Source organism: Neltuma alba, unplaced genomic scaffold (assembly GCF_004799145.2).
Source record: "Neltuma alba isolate B1F8T4 unplaced genomic scaffold, ASM479914v2 tig00000455_pilon, whole genome shotgun sequence".
In the NCBI taxonomy this organism is placed as follows: Eukaryota; Viridiplantae; Streptophyta; class Magnoliopsida; order Fabales; family Fabaceae; genus Neltuma; species Neltuma alba.
Window position 1 is genome coordinate 18,844 of NW_021632058.1, and position 20,609 is coordinate 39,452.

General features: G+C 35.9%; 1 protein-coding gene across 1 annotated transcript in view; it reads right to left on the reverse strand.

Annotated features, from left to right (window-relative positions):
- Positions 1 to 313: 313 nt before the first annotated feature.
- Positions 314 to 20,609, reverse strand: part of LOC114738725 (nuclear pore complex protein NUP205) — a 41,607-nt gene continuing 21,311 nt past the window's right edge. The window contains exons 19-45 of the mRNA XM_028926819.1: positions 20,139 to 20,336; positions 18,987 to 19,105; positions 18,719 to 18,869; positions 18,489 to 18,601; positions 18,339 to 18,420; positions 18,165 to 18,251; positions 17,974 to 18,051; positions 14,351 to 14,554; positions 13,017 to 13,109; positions 12,710 to 12,823; positions 12,405 to 12,575; positions 11,265 to 11,320; positions 11,097 to 11,169; positions 10,817 to 11,007; positions 10,599 to 10,725; positions 10,422 to 10,499; positions 9,815 to 9,979; positions 8,074 to 8,238; positions 7,871 to 8,008; positions 7,187 to 7,330; positions 6,760 to 6,888; positions 6,550 to 6,645; positions 6,324 to 6,461; positions 6,113 to 6,213; positions 4,880 to 4,999; positions 4,523 to 4,655; positions 314 to 774 (exon numbers count right to left, since the gene is read on the reverse strand). Coding sequence (XP_028782652.1) covers positions 691 to 774; positions 4,523 to 4,655; positions 4,880 to 4,999; positions 6,113 to 6,213; positions 6,324 to 6,461; positions 6,550 to 6,645; positions 6,760 to 6,888; positions 7,187 to 7,330; positions 7,871 to 8,008; positions 8,074 to 8,238; positions 9,815 to 9,979; positions 10,422 to 10,499; positions 10,599 to 10,725; positions 10,817 to 11,007; positions 11,097 to 11,169; positions 11,265 to 11,320; positions 12,405 to 12,575; positions 12,710 to 12,823; positions 13,017 to 13,109; positions 14,351 to 14,554; positions 17,974 to 18,051; positions 18,165 to 18,251; positions 18,339 to 18,420; positions 18,489 to 18,601; positions 18,719 to 18,869; positions 18,987 to 19,105; positions 20,139 to 20,336 — 3,348 coding nt within the window. The 3' untranslated portion in view covers positions 314 to 690. The remainder of the gene's footprint in view (positions 775 to 4,522; positions 4,656 to 4,879; positions 5,000 to 6,112; positions 6,214 to 6,323; positions 6,462 to 6,549; positions 6,646 to 6,759; positions 6,889 to 7,186; positions 7,331 to 7,870; positions 8,009 to 8,073; positions 8,239 to 9,814; positions 9,980 to 10,421; positions 10,500 to 10,598; positions 10,726 to 10,816; positions 11,008 to 11,096; positions 11,170 to 11,264; positions 11,321 to 12,404; positions 12,576 to 12,709; positions 12,824 to 13,016; positions 13,110 to 14,350; positions 14,555 to 17,973; positions 18,052 to 18,164; positions 18,252 to 18,338; positions 18,421 to 18,488; positions 18,602 to 18,718; positions 18,870 to 18,986; positions 19,106 to 20,138; positions 20,337 to 20,609) is intronic.

Genomic DNA, 20,609 nt, shown 5'->3' on the forward strand with positions numbered 1-20,609 from the left:
GAGGAAATTAATATGTTAAGGTTTAACAAAAGCAAATCATTTCACAACATAATACATTAGATACGAAGCCCATTAAATAGAAGGAAGAGATTGTCATTAGTTTTGCCAGCAAACTCAACCATTTGCCACCAACTCCTCATAACCAATAAGAAATTGTTGACAAGTAGACAAGGCTTTTGAAAGCACTGAAATGATTATGTTATGAAAACTTGATTTTTGAGAGAACATTTTTCTTGGAAAACTCGTCATAAGATCCCAATCACTACTTTTAACAAAAATCCTGGATCATAAAGGCGAATAATAACATTCTTTCTTTAGATAATCAAGTCGAATCTTCTCTTCATTCTTATAATTTAATGATATTTCCATATCTACAAAACAATCTTCTCTACGTTTTCTAATCAGCCAAAAATGATAATTTAACATATCACAGAATCTACTACTCTTATGTTTCTCTTGGAATGTATAATCTACATTCATGAGTGTAAAATATACGAACCACATACAGAGCATTTCAGGGAGGCTAATATCTAATTCTAATGCTACACCTATTTTCACGTTATAACTTGCGCCTTGAAGCATCCTGTAGCACACGTTATAATTCACAAAATCTGCTTGATCATAGGCTGACCTTGATGAGCAGTTGATTTCAGTTGACTTTTTAAATTTGTAGAAGTCACATACGCAGATCTACAAAACGATCTTTTGAACGGCAATCTCTTTAGTCGAAGTTGCCAATCTGTGAAAAACCTTGAGATTGTGCCCTACTTTCTCCTGCACACACACACAGAGGAGAGAAGAGAAGAGAAGAAAGCGTGATGAACAATAACATAACTGATAAAGGCAGAGCAAGAGAGAACAATCGCATATAGAGATAGAGTATAGAAATAGAAGTCAAAACCTGTATTATGAATGAGTTGCATAGGGATAGAGTCACGCTAGAGTTATAACATACTACAACTAGATGGCTAACAATACATGCAACTTTTATTCTCTAAATCTCAAGAGTTCGAGGGACTGAAATCTGAGTTTAACAGGAGACCCTCTTGGTGCAAGATAACAGTCCCTTCAAGAATGGACCCAATCAGTCAATCACACTTTGAAAGCCTATTGCTGTCTTGAATCTTGATAGCTTCACTAGCTACACTTGCAACGGGCAAACTGTCAGTTGGCCCCTCAATCGCTAGTTAGCTATAGGTGAGGTTAACTAAAACAAAATCATCAATGCTAGCCCCTACAGATGAGGCACCTAAGATTTCTTCGCCAACAATGACTTGTAGTGAAGCATTCACAAGTGAACAAACGGTACATCAGAGTTGACATATCATACAAGTCGTGCTGATCTTAAAGTCATAGGAAGAAAGCCTACTTAGAAGAAGAAATGTAATTTTTTCTTTAACCATGTAATTCTACGGTTCCTAGAATCAGTTGCAGTTCTGTGAAAATAAGACTTGACTACTATGAACTACTACATGACAATGTTCTCGTCTATCAAAAAATCATCATCAAAGCTAGTCTCTTATTGATAAAGATGACTTGTAGGCTATATTTAACTCATTCACCATGTGGATTGCAAACAAAATATGTACAAGAATCCATAGCATAATGACCCTGATTGCAGTGAGACTAGCCCGACTCATTGGTCTTGTTGTTCCCATTTTTTTGGGGGGCTAATTTCTCATGGTCCTCGATTAAAATCCATTATGTTCCTTCCTGGTCTCACTAGTTTCCCGAGATGATATTGGTTTGGAGTCTCTAGTGTCACCTTTACTGGATTCCTTGCAAAAACTGACCTAATCTCTTCTACTTTGTCCTTGCCATGGTAGTGAAAACAGCTGCTGTTTGCGCATAATTTGTCAGAGTTACGCAAATGTTTTAAATGGAGATTGCCCAAACGCACAAAGGAATCAGTGTATATACACTAGACTTATTAAAAGAAAGAGGGGATGTTAGGGGTTGTAGAAAGAGGGGATGTTAGGGGCACGACCCGCCAACACCCCAATGCAGCTTAACCAGAAGCTCACCATCAGACCAGATGGTACGGCAGTGAACAATGAAAGATATCAGAGACTAGTGGGAAAGTTAATTTACTTATCCCAGACTAGACCTGATATATGTTTCCAAATCACTGTGAGTCAGCTTTCAAGCAATCCTCAAAAGGAACATATGACAGCAGTCTACAGATCCTGAGATACTTAAAGATAACCCAGGGCAGGGACTGTTCTTTGCAAAAGGTGATTCTAGAGGCATAGAACTATTCACTGATGCAAATTAGGCCCGATCAAGGTCAGATAGTCGATCTACAACCAACTATTGCTCCTATGTTTGGGGTAACTTGGTAACTTGGAGGAATAAGAAGCAACCAGTGGTTTCAAGGAGCTCAGCAGAATCAGAATACAGAGAATTGTCCCCAGGCATTTGTGAAGGGATATGGATTGTGTGACTCTTGAAGGAGCAAAAAATTGAGATGAAGAAACCAATATAATGTCTCAGCAATTAAGATTGCTAACAATCCCATTCACCATAAGCATCTAGAAATAGATCGATACTTCATTGAAAAAAAGGTGGACAATAAAGTGATCAATTCATTATACATTCCCTCTGGCCAACAAATTGCAGATGTTATAACAAAATCTCGCACTCGAGATGTTTGAAGGCTTTAAAAGCAAGCTGGGAATGATCAACATATATTCGCCAGCTTGAGGGGGAGTGTTGGAATTGGGCTTTTTCTCCCAAGACCCAAACCTAGTTTACTTTGTGTTTAACCTAGTATCACTGATCTTGTAATCAGAATCAGATTTATTGTAATCTCATTTATGTTGCTTTGTGATTGTCTAGAGGAAAATAAAGGATGCGATTAAATTCAGATTCTGGGTTTGATTGTCCCTATTCTCCCTATATATGTAATAGATTGCGGTGAATAAAAGTCAGAGCTTTTCTTCCTGCTCGGAACTTTCAGGTTGCAGAAGCTGTTCCCTTATATAGGCTTAACTCTCAACGTTCGTTACTTCAAGCAATGCGTGACTCCATTATTTACAGACGACTTTATCTCTGTGCATGTCAATTTTTCTGTCACCTCTCTTCATCCAATTCCTAGTTTCTCCTCTGTCGCCCATCCCAAGTCTCAACTCAATACTATAATACACAGGCGACTAGCAACAGGGTTTAAATGGAGCCGACGTGTAGGGGTGTGGCACAGCCAATTTACCCATAGATTTGACCGGTACTGATATAATGAGCATTAGAAACCAGATTGAACCATATCTAAGTGTAAGAGCATGATATAGCCATGTTTTAGCATATTAGGATATCTTCCCACGTATATACTATCCAAGTTTTCATATATAATTCGACTAATATTACAATCTATGGAGCAAATAATAACAGTCACAATTATCACACGTAGCATTATTAATAGTAATAATTTACTGATATACTATTCATCAACACATAATTACGATTGCACAAAGTATTATTGTAGTGTTAAAGTCTATTTCTGACATAATTACAATTGGATTGTCCTACATGATATTTTGAGATATAAAATAAAAGTATATTAATTTAATTAGGACCCATTCAACCATGATTCAATCACAATTCAATCATTGAACCACGAACAAGTGCCTTAACAAGTTTAATGACCAGCCCCTTTTTTTATACTCCACAGGTCCTTAATCCTCAATGTAAGATCTAATTAATTAATTTAAGTAGATTAAGGATGTTAGTTAATTAGTTAATATGTCTAAATTACCCTAATCACCTTTCTTAATTCCACCGCTCCTCTCCTACTTCATTATTGTTAAGGAAATATCAATAAGGTTAATTTAGAAAAAAATTAATAAACATGTGAAATAGGTCTTACATATAGGACCAACATTAACTCCCTAATTAGGTCCTATATGCTCATTTCAAAAGTTGCTTTCCTGCCCAGACCAACACCCTCAGTAACAAGCCAAATTCCTAGTATGTTTGCCAGTAAAGACTTCTCCAGCCATAATGGGACTGAGACCACTACTTTCGCTCACAATGCAAACAGTGAACTATGAACTGGTGCCTCTACCAATTAAATGAACATAAATTGAATGGTCACAACACAGAAAGGAATATTATCTTAACAAAGCTGCAATCCAACCAAAAGACAGGCTCAAGATATAGGATATGGAGGGTAAGATCAATACTTAAAGATCATTATTGTTATGATTTTCAATTTTATGTTAATTAACCTTTGAATATGTGTCTTGTAGATTAGGCAATTTTAGATTATTTGCTCTTTGACTTTTGGGATTGAACAGCCTGCTTTGAGCGTATGTTCTCATAATATATTTGAAGTCCTGTTACCATCAAATAACTTCAGAATTAATCACAAACTACACAAATTAAACTATTTTCATCAACACAATTGCTTGCTTGCTTCAACTACAATGGGAAGTTTCAGTATTTCTCCAAGGAGAACGACCATAACTCACATGAAATAATTGAAATGTTAAAAAGGATTGCAGGTGATAAAAGCGATGACGCCTACCTCACAAAGTACTTCAAGTCGTTCAAGGGTAGGAATTAATTTTCCACACAGTGATTCAATGTCCTGTCGTGAATCATGCTTCTCACCATACGTAATTGCTTTTGTGGTCGAGGAGGCATCGGATACAACAGAACTGCCATGGAATACAAATATTAACCGCAAGAAATTAACTAGATACCTAAGGTGTAATTAAGCAGGTAAAAGGTCTACATTGCGATGATACAATGGCAAAAATGGCTTTTACATCAAACTAATAAATCAGGATATAAAATCATTAATAATGAATTGGATATTTGATTTTGCTATTCAATGTAAATGTGCATTCAATCATCAGGATCAGAAATTTCAATGGCTCACCTCTCCTGAAGATGGATGAGGATGATGTTTAGCACATGTTCAGAAAGTAGCAGTAACAAACTTATAAGCTGATCCCTACTACCAACAACTCGACACATTTCCACCATTGCAATGTGTCTCCTGCAAAACAACAAAAGTAATAATTAATAATAATTTAAATGTAGAAGTAAAGGCAGCAGTAGGAGGAGCAGCAGCAGCAATAATAAAAATGTGTATAAAAATACAAGGGAAATGATATTAAAAAGAAAATACCATCAGTTGGCCATTTAAAACCAAAAACAAAAAAGAAAAGGAGAAGCCATTAAATTAATGACTGATAGTTAGCATTCCATCAATTTAGACTTGCTCATTAATTACTCATTTCCTTTTTATGATATAGTGAAACATGTCCTGACTTGAATGAAAGCTAATAGACTCCAATGTAGGAACAGCATTTAGAGTTTGTAGTACCTCATAATTCTTGAGTGAAAACTACTTCAACCACAAAATCTGTAGCTTACCCATACACATCAGAAAAATGGAAAGAATAATTCCCTCCAGTGTTTAAGGGAATAAGTCTACTGACAGGTTAGGACACATTGGAGTTACAAATGCATGCAAAAGGATAACCATAATGCTAGCGCTTTCCGCTTTTCCCAATAGATTGTTGGCAGTAATGTAAACAGGATCTCTAGTAGATACTAAAGTAATCGGCAAAACTGAAAAAGGAAATATTGCATGAGTTTTGAAAGATTATGTGCCACATTGTTCCATAATTTTTTACAGTGCCCATAGCTTTCCCGAGAATACTGCCAATGGAAAAATTGCACTTTGGCCTTTCTTTTTATTTCTTAAAAAAAAAATACACTTCCTCTTTCTTCTCTTCTCTCCCTCACTATAATCAATCATAGCTTTGCTTTTGCGTCACAAACGTTCCTCTCAACAAAATACTTTCTTTGTTTATTACTTCCCATAACTTTATATTTTATGATGAAAAGACGCATTATATGCGCAAGCACGCACGCACAATGTCTCATGCCTATTTTTACTTAAAAGAACAATTTACCTCATTCCCTTTGCTTACTCCAAATCAGCATACATCACATCAAAATAATATGATAATAATTGTTATAATGAATATAATTTACTCGTAATATATGCGAGCTTGGCCATTATCCCTGACTCTATACACCAACATTTTTCAGTTTTCTTGAACTATGATTCCACATTTCTGGAAATAATACTATGATTTACCTTTTTTGTGTATTGTCTGAAGATGAAATACACTCCTGCCGAACACACATATTGATGATTTCATCAACTTCCTGCCTTGATAATTCATTTATATCTCGAATCTGGAAAACCATATGCATGATGTTACTAGCACATCAACATACAATGACAAAAATGGTAAAACAGTGGGACTGCAAGAAATAGAGAATGCAGTTTTCTCCCCAAATTGCACCTTATTTAGTAGCAAGAATTTCTCCTCAGCAGCTCTTTCTAGACTAGCTGTAACAGATGTAAGAAGAGAATTGAGTTCGCCCAACGAGGGTTGTTGCATTTCAACAGAAGTGGGGTAACTGGAGGAGGCCTCTGAAGGCTGCAAAAAAGAAAATTAAAAGATAAATTAGCCACCCTGTATAATTGGCCTCATTAACTGCTTCCTTTTTAATTTATACATGCCTTACCTGCAATCTCAAAGATTTCTTTGTGACCAGAAAATATAAATAAGAGCTGAGGCTGAAGCATAAACGAAACTTTTGTAGCTCTGAATTCCTCTGTTTCTGATTATCCATCAAGTAATGTGATCATTCAAAGATTAGAGATCAAATGTGTCAGAATCATCCAATAACTAATTGTAACTTCAAAACCAATTAAGAAGAAAACTGCAAATACACCTCGGGAGATAATACTACTATTGATTGAGCAAAAGTAGACACGTCCACGTCATGAGAGAAAATTGTGTGCATCAAACCAAAAAGACCTTGAACAAAACCATAACCATTACTCTCTTCATATGGCCAAACCTACAAAAAGAGAGAGATAGGGTTCAAATTGCAACCAGCGCACAATCAAAATGAAAGCCAAAACAAATTCCAGCTTCATGGGAAGGGGAGATGACAAATATCAGTAGGCAGAAATAGGCAGGCATTTATATTCAATGTGCTATTAAGACTGCAATAATTTGGAATCTGGATAATAGAAGATAGAGTCTTTCACATAATACAATTCCATTCAATACTTTTGGCATGGAAGCAAACCAAAATATACCCATCTGAAACTGTTCTACTACTTAAGAAATCAACAAAGCGAGTGAACATTTACCTTGCTAAGTATTCCGACAACAAGATTGATCTGCTCCAGTTTTAATCCATCTACTTCAGTAATATTTACACGAAGAAGTTGATCAAAGAGCGATTGATGCCCTTTGACAAAATCAATAACTTCACGGACAAACTTATTCTTCACCTACAACAGACACAAAGACAACACGTTTTCATCAATGGACCAATAATTATCATTTATTCTCTTACGCAAAAACAGAGAAATAAACATGTTTTGGGCCAAACAGAGCAGACGATATAAAGGTTAGACAAAACATAGGGAGAGAAAAAGCACTCACCATGTTTTAACTTTAAAATTCCCCACAAGCACTTGTAATAAGTTTTTTGCTACTCAATTTGATCAATGTAACCAACATTTCTAAAAGACTTGAATAAGCTTATCACGGAGGCAACAAAATACAAAAACAATTATTTGTTAAGAAAAATTATTAAGGACCGGAGGTAGTATTCCTACTTCTACAGCCAAAAAATATACAGTCGCTGGAGAACCAACAATAACATAACTCACAATCATCACTGTCCTAAAACAAGTATCCAATTGTAGAAGTGAAGAGTAGATAAGAGATCAACCATCATCCGATAGCAAATGATGATTCACTATCAGGAAATGGCCACAACTCAGAAAGCCAATTGAAAAACTGGGGAAAATATTATGAAGGCCAACCTCCAAAAAATTTGATGCATCCACCAAGGAAGTTAATGAAAAGACTAATCTCAAAACTGGAGTGACAATCATTTGTTGCCTGTCAACATCCACAGCCATATCTCTTCGAAGTCTTGTCTCAACCCGCCTAAACCCTCCCTGTAGATACTTCTGCTTCAGTAGAGTTAGCTGACAAATGAAAAGTGATGCTAACAACTAAATACCTGTAGACTGATTGCCCTGCCTGAGACAAGATGATCCAGAATGCCCATGGAAAATAATACCTGGGCTCCAGATTTACCGTACTTATAACTGATCCTTAAGAGTAAGGCAAGCTCAGCCTCAAAGGTACAGGCTCGTTGCAATGAGTCTAGTGAATGCCCACCATCCTTGAACAAGAAAAGAGACAAATAGCATCAATGAAAAGTTATAAGAACACATACACCAAGAATATCTCAAGACACTTGCTTTTCAGACATCAATGATTTGCTCGAAGTTATCATGCATTTCAAAATTCAAATCGGAGGGAAAATTTAAAAAGAAAAGAATAATCTCACATAAACCTAAACAGTAGTCTAGTTGTGCATATAATATGCTTTTGGATCCCTTTACATAACTTAAGCTTTTGAGGAACAAGGGGTCTCAGCCTTTTCAGGCTTACATGGATAAAGATTTACTCCTGCACTTATCAAAACACTACATTACAAGCTCATCCAACTACAGGTTTAAATCAGGATTGGCACGAGTCTCACACATCAACTCGAGTCTCACCAATTCTGCACATGCCGGCATGTGTGGCCAGAATGTAGACAACGATGAAATCATGTGATGATCTCATTTGGTGCATATCTACAGTGGATGTCACCAAAGCACCAAAAATGGTGTCAAGGATTAGAGGTGTGAATGAGGTCAATAAAGGGTCTAATTGAGATGAGGCTAATGGTGTGTGCAAGTGAAAGAAAAGGCAGGGTATCTTTGTATTTTGATAATTCTTGAATGAAGGGAGAATGAAACTCAATTGTTTAATACACAGATGTTCAGCCAATACAAATAGGGCTGTTGGGATGCAAAGATTAGTTGTAATATCACAAATTCTAGCCAAGAAGTTAGGCGACATAATGATATCTAAAAGATACATCTAATCTGGTATTCTAAGAAAGAAAAAACCAAAATTAAATAAATAATAATAGCTACTGTTCAGAGAAGACGCTAACAATTCTCAAAACATGGGAATAGGCATTGATCTTTAAGGAAAAAAAGAGAGAAGATCTCATTCTTAATTATGAGGGAATGAGACTTCCCGTGAGAAAAAGGATTCTAAATAAAAATTGCCTACCAAACAACCCAAGTGTCCGAAGGAATCACGTTTCCATTCTAAAGGCCCTAGAGAAACGATCCAAACAGACTTTAGATCTACCAACTTTTAACAAACTTAAAAATGAGAAGTGAAGAAAAGAACAAACTTGGTTAAAATAACTAGTTAAATTAAATAACTTCAAGATAATGAAGAAGCACGCAGGTAGCATCATAACCAAAAAAATAGGGCAAAAGAATCAACAAATAAATCAGACCCAAATGGAATGAAAAAATAAAACTCAGAACAATAGCACCACAGTGTCTAATATTTTATTTTTTTTTAATTAGACAGGCGAACAATGTGAGGTTACAAGCTCAACCGCACAACATCCCACTTATCGGTGAGCTTTTCATATCACTAGGATACCAGGCCGTTGGTAGGGTGTCTAATGCTATGTTTTGAAGAATTGCAAGGGAATGTGATTGGGAAGAAAAATTATCCTCGTGCCTTGGCTAAAAAAAGAATTATCCAGGGGCAAACACAATTGATAATAATAAGAAAAAGAGAAGTCTCATTTTCCTCGAGTACATTCCTTTTTATTTACCATCCACCAAACAAATAATAGCGAAAAGATAGAATGAATTGTTTATGGTGCACTGAACAAAAACCTGATTTGAAAAATTGCTTATGCTCGTTAAGCAAGACCTTAAAAAGCCCCTGCTCTGAAGTTGGTTCAAGAAATATCTGTCCTGATCTATACAAATCAGCGCATCCAAAACATAGACTGCTATTGTCTTCCCAGGTTCACTTCCATGAGTAGCATCTTTTATGACCTAAAATTTCAAATTAGAAAAATTAGAAACTGTAAACAGCGGAGTTTATAATATAAAATATATAAACAAACTAACTAATCAACTAAATTGGATTGTAAAGAATCAGGCATACAAAACACCAGAATATAAAAATAAAAATGGAAAACCAAAAAAAAAAAAAAAAAAGAAATGGATAGGACAAGTAAAATCAAGAACTGAACATACAGTAGTGTAATGAAAGAATACAGAAAATTTGCAGAATATTATGAGAAAACGGCAAAACATGCGCCTCATTGTCATACAGATTTTGATCAAAGAGGAAATCAAATATCTCCAACACATTCTAAGCAGTTCAAACAAAGATAAGTCATTTCCACTCAAAGTAAAGACCCTTCTCAAACTCCTATATTGAAAAATTACGGAAAAAGCCAGAAGTATATTGAAATTCTATTAAGCTACTCACTAAATCCACGATGCTCTGAGCCTCTTTCCTTAAAGTAGAAAAATTTGCGCGAGCTAGTTCTGCCTGTTCTTTGTCAATCTGGGGAAAAGGAAAACATCATATGCTGAGGAGTTAAATATCACTAAATTCCCCCCCGGGGGGGGGGGGGGGTTCAAGTTCAAATGGAAGAAAATAAACCTTTGGGAGATCAATATATTCATTATCTTGTTCATTGAGCAGCAAGAATTGCAGAACTGTGGTTGGGACATCTGGATCAACCACATTCTGACAATACTGAAAATAGCTCAGAAGCAATGCATATTGACTGCAAAAGACATGCAATGGTAAGTTTTCTTACTAAGCTGAAAGTAAAAATGAAAATGCAGCCATCTCTAGTGACTTAAGTAGTAACATACCGTCTCCTTAAAGCTTCGGACGATTCAGGTCTAAGAATTGCCATGATAAGTTTAAACAATATGGTAAGACAAGCACCATTGGATAATTGCTTTGCCACAATAAGATCAAGGCACATGATGCTGTCAGAATTCAGGCTTCCAGGGAACAAAAACCTCTCATCTTGTAATTTAGCCATGCATGTTAATGCAACCTGACAAAATTTTATAAATGAACAGGTTTGAAAGGTTGCAAGCCCCATTGAAAAATTTAGAAAATTTGCAGACAAGAGTATATATTTACTTGGGATAATATAAATGCCATCTTTAGTGAACAGTCAGGAGAAGCAGATGCAGTAAGAGATGCATCAAGAATCCTGCCAATGAAATGTAAGTTACAGAAAGCATAACAACAAGAAGCACAATCACAAATGGCGGCTTTCATTTTGCCAATTGAACACAAGTGACTTACTGAAATAGAATTTCAGAACGATCCTCAAGCATTGTCAATCTTCTAGAAGCAGATATCTGGAAAGTTGATTAGCAGGAGCAGATAGCATAAAGTTAGATAAGATAGCTGATGCAAATAGATATGCGTTAAAGTTGGACCATTAAGGAAGTGGATGATCACCCTCTATCCTTTGGAAGTTACAACGTCATCAACAGGGTACAGAATTTTTTAGAAGGACGTAATTTCCAAATATTACCTTTATTTAAAGGATAAGCAAATGAAGAAGGATAAAAAAAATGCGGAGGAAATAAAGTAAATGAAAAAATAAAAGGTGTTCAACACATCAAAAGGCTCATAATTTGGAAAGATTGAAAAGTAGGGTATGGCATAAGTTGGGATCTCAACCCAATGAAACCCACCTTACCCCAACACAATACTTTTATTTTATATATATAGATAAATGGTTTGGATACTACACCCACAATGTCCCACTGCTTTTCTTTAGCCCAGACAATGTAACGGAAGGCTAGTCCAGAAAGGTATGATACCTTATGATGGAAAACCATTCCAGAACAGTATTATTCAGATATAATCTTCTCCATAGAGCATAGTCTTGTGGAGGAATTACACTAAACAAGAGAGACAGACACACTTTGCATTCGAGAAGCACCACTCTCCTCACTACTCTCCAGTAATTTCCATGCTCCCCTCAAACATTTCCCCTCTCAAATACACACCTATCCCTTCCAATTGTCATCTAGTCATTGCCACAAACGCCCATCCTCACATGTTCTGCATCACCTATTCAGTTATTGGGCTTCCTCCTATAGTAAGTAAAGGTGGGCCCGTGTCCAACACAATGCTTCAGAAAAATACGCACGTCAGTCCATTCACAAACAATCCATTTCTTTAATTAATATCCTTGGCACACCTCAACGTGTGAACTCCCATTGGATTTGAACCATAGAGATAAAAATAAGCCCACCGTACTTTGTTAAAATTTGATATGACTAGGAGAATGTGGAAAGCAAGAATCAAACAAGTCATCCTCAGTCTCTAACGCTCATACTAACCACAGATCATGCCATGCCAAAAGCTTAAGCAATTACATGAATGCCCAGGATTGGTTTTTCGGAACAAGATGGGAGGAAGGAAGCACACCTCGACAATCTGGGACCAGGCAGTTAACATATGGAGTTGTGCAGCTTGTTCCTCAAGATTCTTATTATATTTCCAACCCCATCTCATCAGCTGTTGAATTGTTTGTTTAACATCATTAATTTCAACTCCACTGCCAAGATTACTCAGTTGGGGATATGCAGAATTAAATTTCTGGAACAAAAAATCAAATTAGATTTCTCATAATATTTAATACCATAAAGAAGAAAGGCACAAGATATCTTGTCCCAGGAATACATAAATGAAGTGTGAACTAACCAACACATAGAATACTGAACAGAACCAACCTGCCAAAGTTTGTCATGGAATGAAGCTAAGTCAATTAGCCGGTCACCTCTCTCAGAATAGTAGTAGACACCACCCTTTCCAGAATTTGCTGGATTCCCAAGTATGTCTTCGGCCTAAAATATGTGCAAACAGCAGAGCAGAGACACAATGCAGAAGAGTATGATGAACATAGCCAACAAAAAGAATCTTGGTACAATATGTATTCCATACCAAGAAATAAGCTTTTTACTAAACATTAATAAGATAAAAATGAAGAGGAGAAAAACAAACATGATATGTAATGTAGTTTATAGACAAACATCTCACCAACAAGTCATACTTCATACTAGGCACAATGTTTGAAAGCTTTGTAGTGGTATCTGGGGATCTGAATTGGATGATTTCAAGCAATTCTAAGACCTGCATTTCGAATAAGAAAACAAAAATACATAAATGATAAACAGAGGGGAAAGACAGTAAGACAACTTTAGCTAAGTAATAGAAAAGGAGTACAGTATTAGTAGGTAATAACAAAACTATACAGACACAAACAACACAATACATTCTTGATTACACTTAACAGAGGTGAGACAAAACATACTCTGCCGATGCTTTATGGCGCATAATTAGACTAGACTGGGTAGGGGAACGATAATAAACATTATAATTTGTAAATTAAACAAAAGTCTCCATAACATCTAACTTGTTCTTGATACTATCATGCCATAACCATTTAGAATTATAACTTATCGATTTGAACCCTACAGCCTGCACAATAATAACCAACCAATTACCAAAATTTCATTTTAAGTTCAAAGTAAATGAGTTAAAACTTATTAGAACCAGCAATATTTAAATTCTACTCAGTCATGTGAAAAATGAATTGCAATCAATTTATACGATCCATAATAAAGAACCAACACTGGTACATATATAACCTTTAAAACCAATCAAGAGAAAATAGGAAGACAAGATGATGAAGATGATATTCTGAGGGAAAAAACAAAGATACAAGGGCATCATGTACATTGCATAAAAATAATAATTGATACCATACACATGTAAATTCCAATAAGTTTAGCATATATGATATTGAAAATATCATGCAGCTATTTAATTTAGGCTAAAATGCAAGCAAGAAAGCCCTCAACTTAAGAGGTTTAGTAATTTAACTGCCTCAACTCCAGAAGCAGACTATAGACGCGTCAGACTTTCAGTTTTATGTATACCTCTCAAACTTTTTTTTCTTGGTCCATGTAACCTAAGGGGTCAACTCAGCTGAAAAACTTCTTCACAAGACATCTCAAGCAACACGCAAGTGCTTTGTTCTTGTCAATATAAATGTTAAGACCATAAATAAGCTGTTCTTCACTACTCACGATAAGATGTCCGATTTATTATTTCCTGCCTTGGCCACTATTTTCAAACATTGTTTGATACCACACTGCCATGTAGCATGGCAATATGGATCAGTCACCTCATATAATTGCAATATCAAAACAGCCATGAAAGTTAATGATATCAGTGAGCCACTAAGGGTAACTGATACCACAAACAGCATTGCATTTATTAACTCAAGCAGTGCGAGATTTACTATATTGAAATGACAAAGCATTCCATAATAGCCAAGGGACCATGACATGTTCAATAATTGACAATACCTTACTCTTACTGACAGTTCTTATAGCAGCATTTTCAGCAGTATCTTGAAGAGTTAACAGAGATGAGGTTTGGCCTCCACCACTACCAGTGATGCCTTGTCCAAAAAGATATGAAAGAATTGTCTGACATGCTTCCTTGTGTTTAGAGCTACTAACGTCACCAGTATGCAGCTCAACAGCTAAAATTTTCAACAGCCATGCTCTCTGAGGAGGGCATGCAAGGGGTTAACCCAACCATAATATATACAGTTTAATGGCAATACATCAATAGTTAAAGACTCCCAGAGATTAGTAGCATCCTGACAAGAAGTTTAATACCGCCTGGCAAATTACCATAAAATGAAATACAGCATGCTGAAATTGCACAATGACAAAGCATAAAAAATCATTAGCCACACAATTCTTTTGGGGGCACGTGGTTTGCAAATCTTCAAAGGGGATTGAAGGCTCTCTTGAGTTAAAGAGCCTAGGTTGTTTCCTGTCTTCTATTTTGTTTGGGGCATATCTATCCAATTGTTCAGTTTTCAAACTTTCTATATAGTTCTTTTTCCAATCAATAATTTTTCCCGCTGAAAACAAAATTCACAATAAGATCCAGAGAGAATGCTAAAATCATGATTAGAAAGAACACGAACTTGATTTCTCACTATCATCAAACAACAAACTACCCAATCTTATGCATGATTGCACAAAATGATCCTTAGAATATTGCCTCATATTCAGTTCATTACTACTTATACCAGTACCCGTATTCAAAGGAATAGTTAATTCATCTGGGAACAGAATATATTGAAGAAACTCAACAATTGAATGTGTTGAAGAATTAATAATTATTTTTATTTATTGTTTTTGTTCAACTTACTATCCTGTCTGTTAGTTATTATTTATTTTCATATTAGATTAAGATTTAATATCATAGAACATTTGGGTAAACAAACATCCTTATCTATCAGAATTCCAGGAGAGGGAACATGAGATATTGCTTGGTATCATAATCCAAGCTGTACTACCCTAACTAAATTAGAATGAAAATGTTATATAATAATAATACAATGTAATAGTTAGGTCGAAGAAGTTAGGACTTAGCCCAGCTGTTAGATACCCGACTTGTCTGGGCCTATAAATAGGATACCCCTAGCAATTGCATTCTATCAGATCGCATATGAGTGATACAGTTGCATTGCCCACTCTGATTCTCTCGACTTCCCCTATTACTGTTGTTCTCCCTAAAATTCCTTAGTTCTTATATGTCTCTTCTTCTAACCCTCTGTTCTCTTGTTCTTCCTTGTTTGTCCTCTTTCCCTCTCTATACCCTTCAAATAATACAAAGGCATAACAATGGTATAAGAGTCACTCCGTCCTTGGACTAGAGGAGAGGGCTCCAGGAAAAAAAGATTAGAAAGAAAAAAAGATGAGAAAAATAAGGGCTGAACGAAACTGAAGAATCGTCGCTGAAGATATCAAGGCCATGGGGCATGGGAAGTTCAAGAACCGTACAAGAAGTCCTTCCATGGATTGTGCAGCAGGTTATGGTGAAAGATTACAATGCAAAGTTCGTCAACTTCACCAAGAAATAACATTTTCTCGGAGACTCTCTTATCAGTGCCTATGTATTAGAGTTTAAGGAAGAGCTTGCAGAGTTTGAGATTGTTTCGGCCAATCACCCGTCTAGAAACAAGAAACCTTGCTCAAGAACAAAAGATCTTGCAAATGGAGGAAAGGAGGTTGGTGAAATAACACACAGCCATGAGCCATCAAGAAGGCAGACCTGCTGAAGAGAAATATGACAAAGGGCAAGGAGTTCCTGTCATACATGAAGATGATGGATCTTCATCAGCGACATAAAAATGCGTCAAAGTGCAAGAACCAAAGGAGGTGGCAGATATGCAGAACTTGCATAGACAGGGCGCAGTGGAGTCAGAATCATGCAATCAAACCTCCTGAGGTCAACATTACCACATTCACATGCGATAGAGAAGAGCAAAGACACAAAGAAAGTCCCAAGTGGCTTGGGTCTCTCCGCACATGTCAAGCAAACATATAATCTTAAAGAACACATCTTTTTCCGATGGGTTCCACCAGGCCAGAAGTAAAATGATGAAAACACCCTCCATAATACCACCACATTCAAGCCTCTGTCGAAGCTGTCGAAGCTCTCATTAACTCAACAATGACAAATCTAATGAGCCTGGCAAAGGAATCAAAGACACAGCTCCCAACAAAAAAGTATGCTTTAATCGGTTTTGTATTTATGGACTTTGTCTTTCAAGAAAAGAGCCCAAGAGTTGTTGCTTCCAATGATCAATTTTAATTAGGTTTCTCATCTTCAATTTCTTCCTACAAGAATTCTAAATCAGATTTGGTTTAAAGGGGAATTAATCAAGATGCTCTTTGGTTCCAGTTTGGGACATTTCTTAGTGTACTAATCCTTGAGGGCAAGGATCACTTTTGGGAGGGGGTATATTATATAATAATAATAATAAAAATAAAATGTAAAAGTTAGGCAGAAGCAGTTAGGAATTACCTTAGCTATATACCTTACCAGTCTAGGCCAATAGACAGGATGAACCTATCAATTGTATTATTGCATATGAATAATATAGTTGCATTGCTCACTTTGATTCTCTCAACTTTCCCTCTTACTGTTTGACTCTCTTGAACTCCTTAATTCGTCTATCTCCTTCAACGCTTCTATTTTCCTCTTTCCCTTCCCTATTCCCCTTTCCTCTTTATTTAGAATTATAATTATATGACAAAAAACCATTCTTTGAAACTTGGTCATTATACATCCATAATTTTTCCATCATTTCCCTTCACAACATAGAAGTTTTTGGAAACTGTATTGACTAAGTGATTTAACTTGCTTTATTTTGACCAAGACTGGTTTATTTTTGCAGTCTGGATGGTATATAAATATATTAAAAAAGAAGTTGTTTAAAGGTAGTTAGAAGTATGTTAGGAGTTGTTATTGCCTTAGTCGATAAACCATGGGTGGGGCTAGTTGTTAAGATGGCTTATGAGTATGAGTAGTGAGAACTAATTTTTGCCCTCTGTTCCCCTCTTTTGTCTTCCCTTATTCCGTCCCTCTTTTTCCTCTTCCTATCTTTATTCTATAATACTAGGCAATGCCTTAGGCATTCAAAGAATTAAAAACAACACATCCGTGATTGTGTGAGAGAACTGTACATTAATGTTTAGAACAAATCAAGATCTCTACCTCGCAAAAAGATAAGGAGAGTATGCCAAAAAGCAAGGCCCTTGCTTCAAAGTAATTTAAGTAAGGCAAAGGGCTAGAAATGCCAAGCACGAAGAAGGATAAACCCACTTGGGTTAGTTAGGGTGGTAAGAGTAGGTGAGATGTAGGTGGTGACTCAAATTCAAACCCCCAAACATTATGGAGGGGGGGAAATCTGTAAATGTAATGTTTCTCCGCCAGAAAAAGTTTAGAGGAAAATCAAATCCTGAATTTCCATGAATATATAAATGAAAAGTTCCTAGAAGCACATGAACAAAGCAATATTAATGGCAAATATAGACAACCAATAATCATCAGCCACACGATTCATTCTCAAATTATATATGGAGAAAACTAGAGAATAGAAATTGGTAGTTTGTAAAGACACCTGATGAAGGGAACTGATACGAAGGGATAGGTTGTTATTCCGTTTTGGAAGTGGAGCGATACCAACTGTATCAAGATGCTGCATGGAAGAGAGAAAAGGTAATCCGGAGATGTAAGAATAAGGAGAAAAGATGATTCCTTGGCCAGAAGCAAAAAAGAGCCAGAACATCAATGACATAAAAAACACGCTACCTTGACAAAGAATTGATACTTTTTGTTGGATAGCAAATCCATTGTAGGAACAGATGTTAATGGATCCACGCATAGCTCATAAAGGAGCTGAATCAAACAAAACGTCATGAATTGTTCTAGAAATGTATATTTGTATAGCAAACAAAATGAACTAAATCTCAAATGCTATCTGACCTGAAGACTAAATTCATGAAGTAATGCATTCGCATCAGGCTTCAAAAGCTTCTCCAGCATGTCAAGGATAACCTTCATGCAACTGTTAATATGCATAAGATAAAAGTTCTATTCTACAACAATCAATTTAATAGCAACGTAAGATTAAACCTGTAATGAAATTTAGGCTGCAAAACTGTGCGCTCAACAGGAGCATCGAGATCAAATTTCAGTAGCAGATGAGTGATATTTGGAGCAGGCCTGCTGATGTTGTCAATTAGAAGCTGCAGATAAGTAAATCATATATGAGAATAGCAATTTATAAAATTAAGCACATGCAGAGGCAGAGAATTGAAGACAGGTTGTTGGAATATACAGAGAAGAGGCAGGATAAGACTAACTTGCATAATAAGGATGCCTGGATCATCATTAGCACTATCTATAATCTGAGACTCTTCTGACCGCAGCTCAAGGCAGGCAGCATAATCTTCTATCAAGCTGTTTGCAGCATTAGATTTTAGCAACAGTTGAACAAGCTCAACCATGCGGGAACTGTGATCACAAAATGATCTTACGTCAATAGCATGTCATTATGAGTGACATCCAGCGAGATAATCAGATGGCTATTCGATAACTCAATATTAAGAGACTAAGAGGAGACCGGAGTGCCTTAAAATACTCATGATTTTGATAGAAGATTGCTGGACTTTTGGCTGATAATCATATCTGACATACTCCAGAAGAGCCACTATTTGATTATGATCTTGGGAGAGTATAACATCCAAAGGCTGCATAGGCAGATTATAGACCAATCACTAAAAAGTTACCACATTCCATAGAATGTAAGTGCAAAATCAGTTCATGATCAAAAGATGACACAAGGCAAGAAAAAGATATCACAAAATAGAACTATAAAGTCCTACCATAAATATTACAACATGAGCTTTCGTTAGCATTGAAGTGAAACAGGAAAAGGGGAGGACAGAGAGAGAAGAGAAAGAGGGAGAGATAGAGAAAGCAGAGAAACAGACGAAAACCAAGGGCAAAGAGGGCTCAATATCCAATATTATTCAACTAATCAAAAGGTCTGACAAATAAAGAAACTCTAGGGCTACGAATAGAGCCCTAATCCCAGACCAATTTCAACTCTACAACTATTATCCTAAAAGATAGGATAACAGCTATTCAAATTCTAAAATAACTTAATCCTAGACAGGATAAGGTAATCCTATAGACCTTGTCTTTTTAGAAAAACAAAGAAATTTCACCTTTTAAAGGATAATATAAATTCAAAATTCAAAATAAAATCCTTAAAACACAAATCTTACAAATTATAGATATCTCTACCAAACATTCATGCTCAGAATACACAGTTGACATTATTCACATCAAAATTGTGTCTCCCTTGGCTCAGTGAATAGTTAACTTATTTTTCCTTATATAAATCGTGTACAATACGAAGGTCTATCATTAGATGCACTTGCTCTATCATTAAATAAAGGTAGTAGTCAAGTGCATCAGCTTGCTTGCTGAATTTCATGATCACTATGTTATAGTGGCACAATGGTCATGGTCCCTTTTAAATTAAAAAAAAAAAAAAATCCTTGATATTCAATTGTGGACTTCCAAAAAACAATATCTCACTTTAACAAGAAAAATAGTTAATTATGAATCTGTGAAACCATTCACTGTTTAAAACTTACTAGTAAACTTGGTTAAAACTCATGAACCAAAAGAAAGGATAAAGCATGCAGTTTAAAATGAGTTTTTCAAACAAATGCAAACTGTTGACTAGCATATTTAGGAAAGCGAAAAGTTTACCTGGTATAGAGGTCGCCAATAATCAGAAAGAAGTAAATCCTTCTCAAGGGAAAGTACAATAATTTCCAAAGAAAGTTGCACAGCATTCTCTAGAAGCTGCCCATATATTTGACTATTCCTTTCAGCAATGATTGAATTTACCCCGGGCAGAAGAATACCCATGATGTTTCTGAAAGCAGTCTTACCACTCATGAAATCCTGAAACCATTTAGAAAACATAAAATAATGAGAGAATCAGTTAACTAAAAATGAAATCCAAAATGCAAAATGCCTAAAAACAATTGATGCAGTAGCCCTGCAAATTAAAAGGAACTAGATTTTTATAAAACCGTACAAGGAAGAGCAGGGAATAACAGGATATAAAACTTGTTCAACAAACAGCTGCTGATCAATCATAATTCGTAAGCAGTTTGTGAATCAATGCTTCGCTTTCCATAATGGCAAAGCATAGTGTTATACCTCCTTTTAATG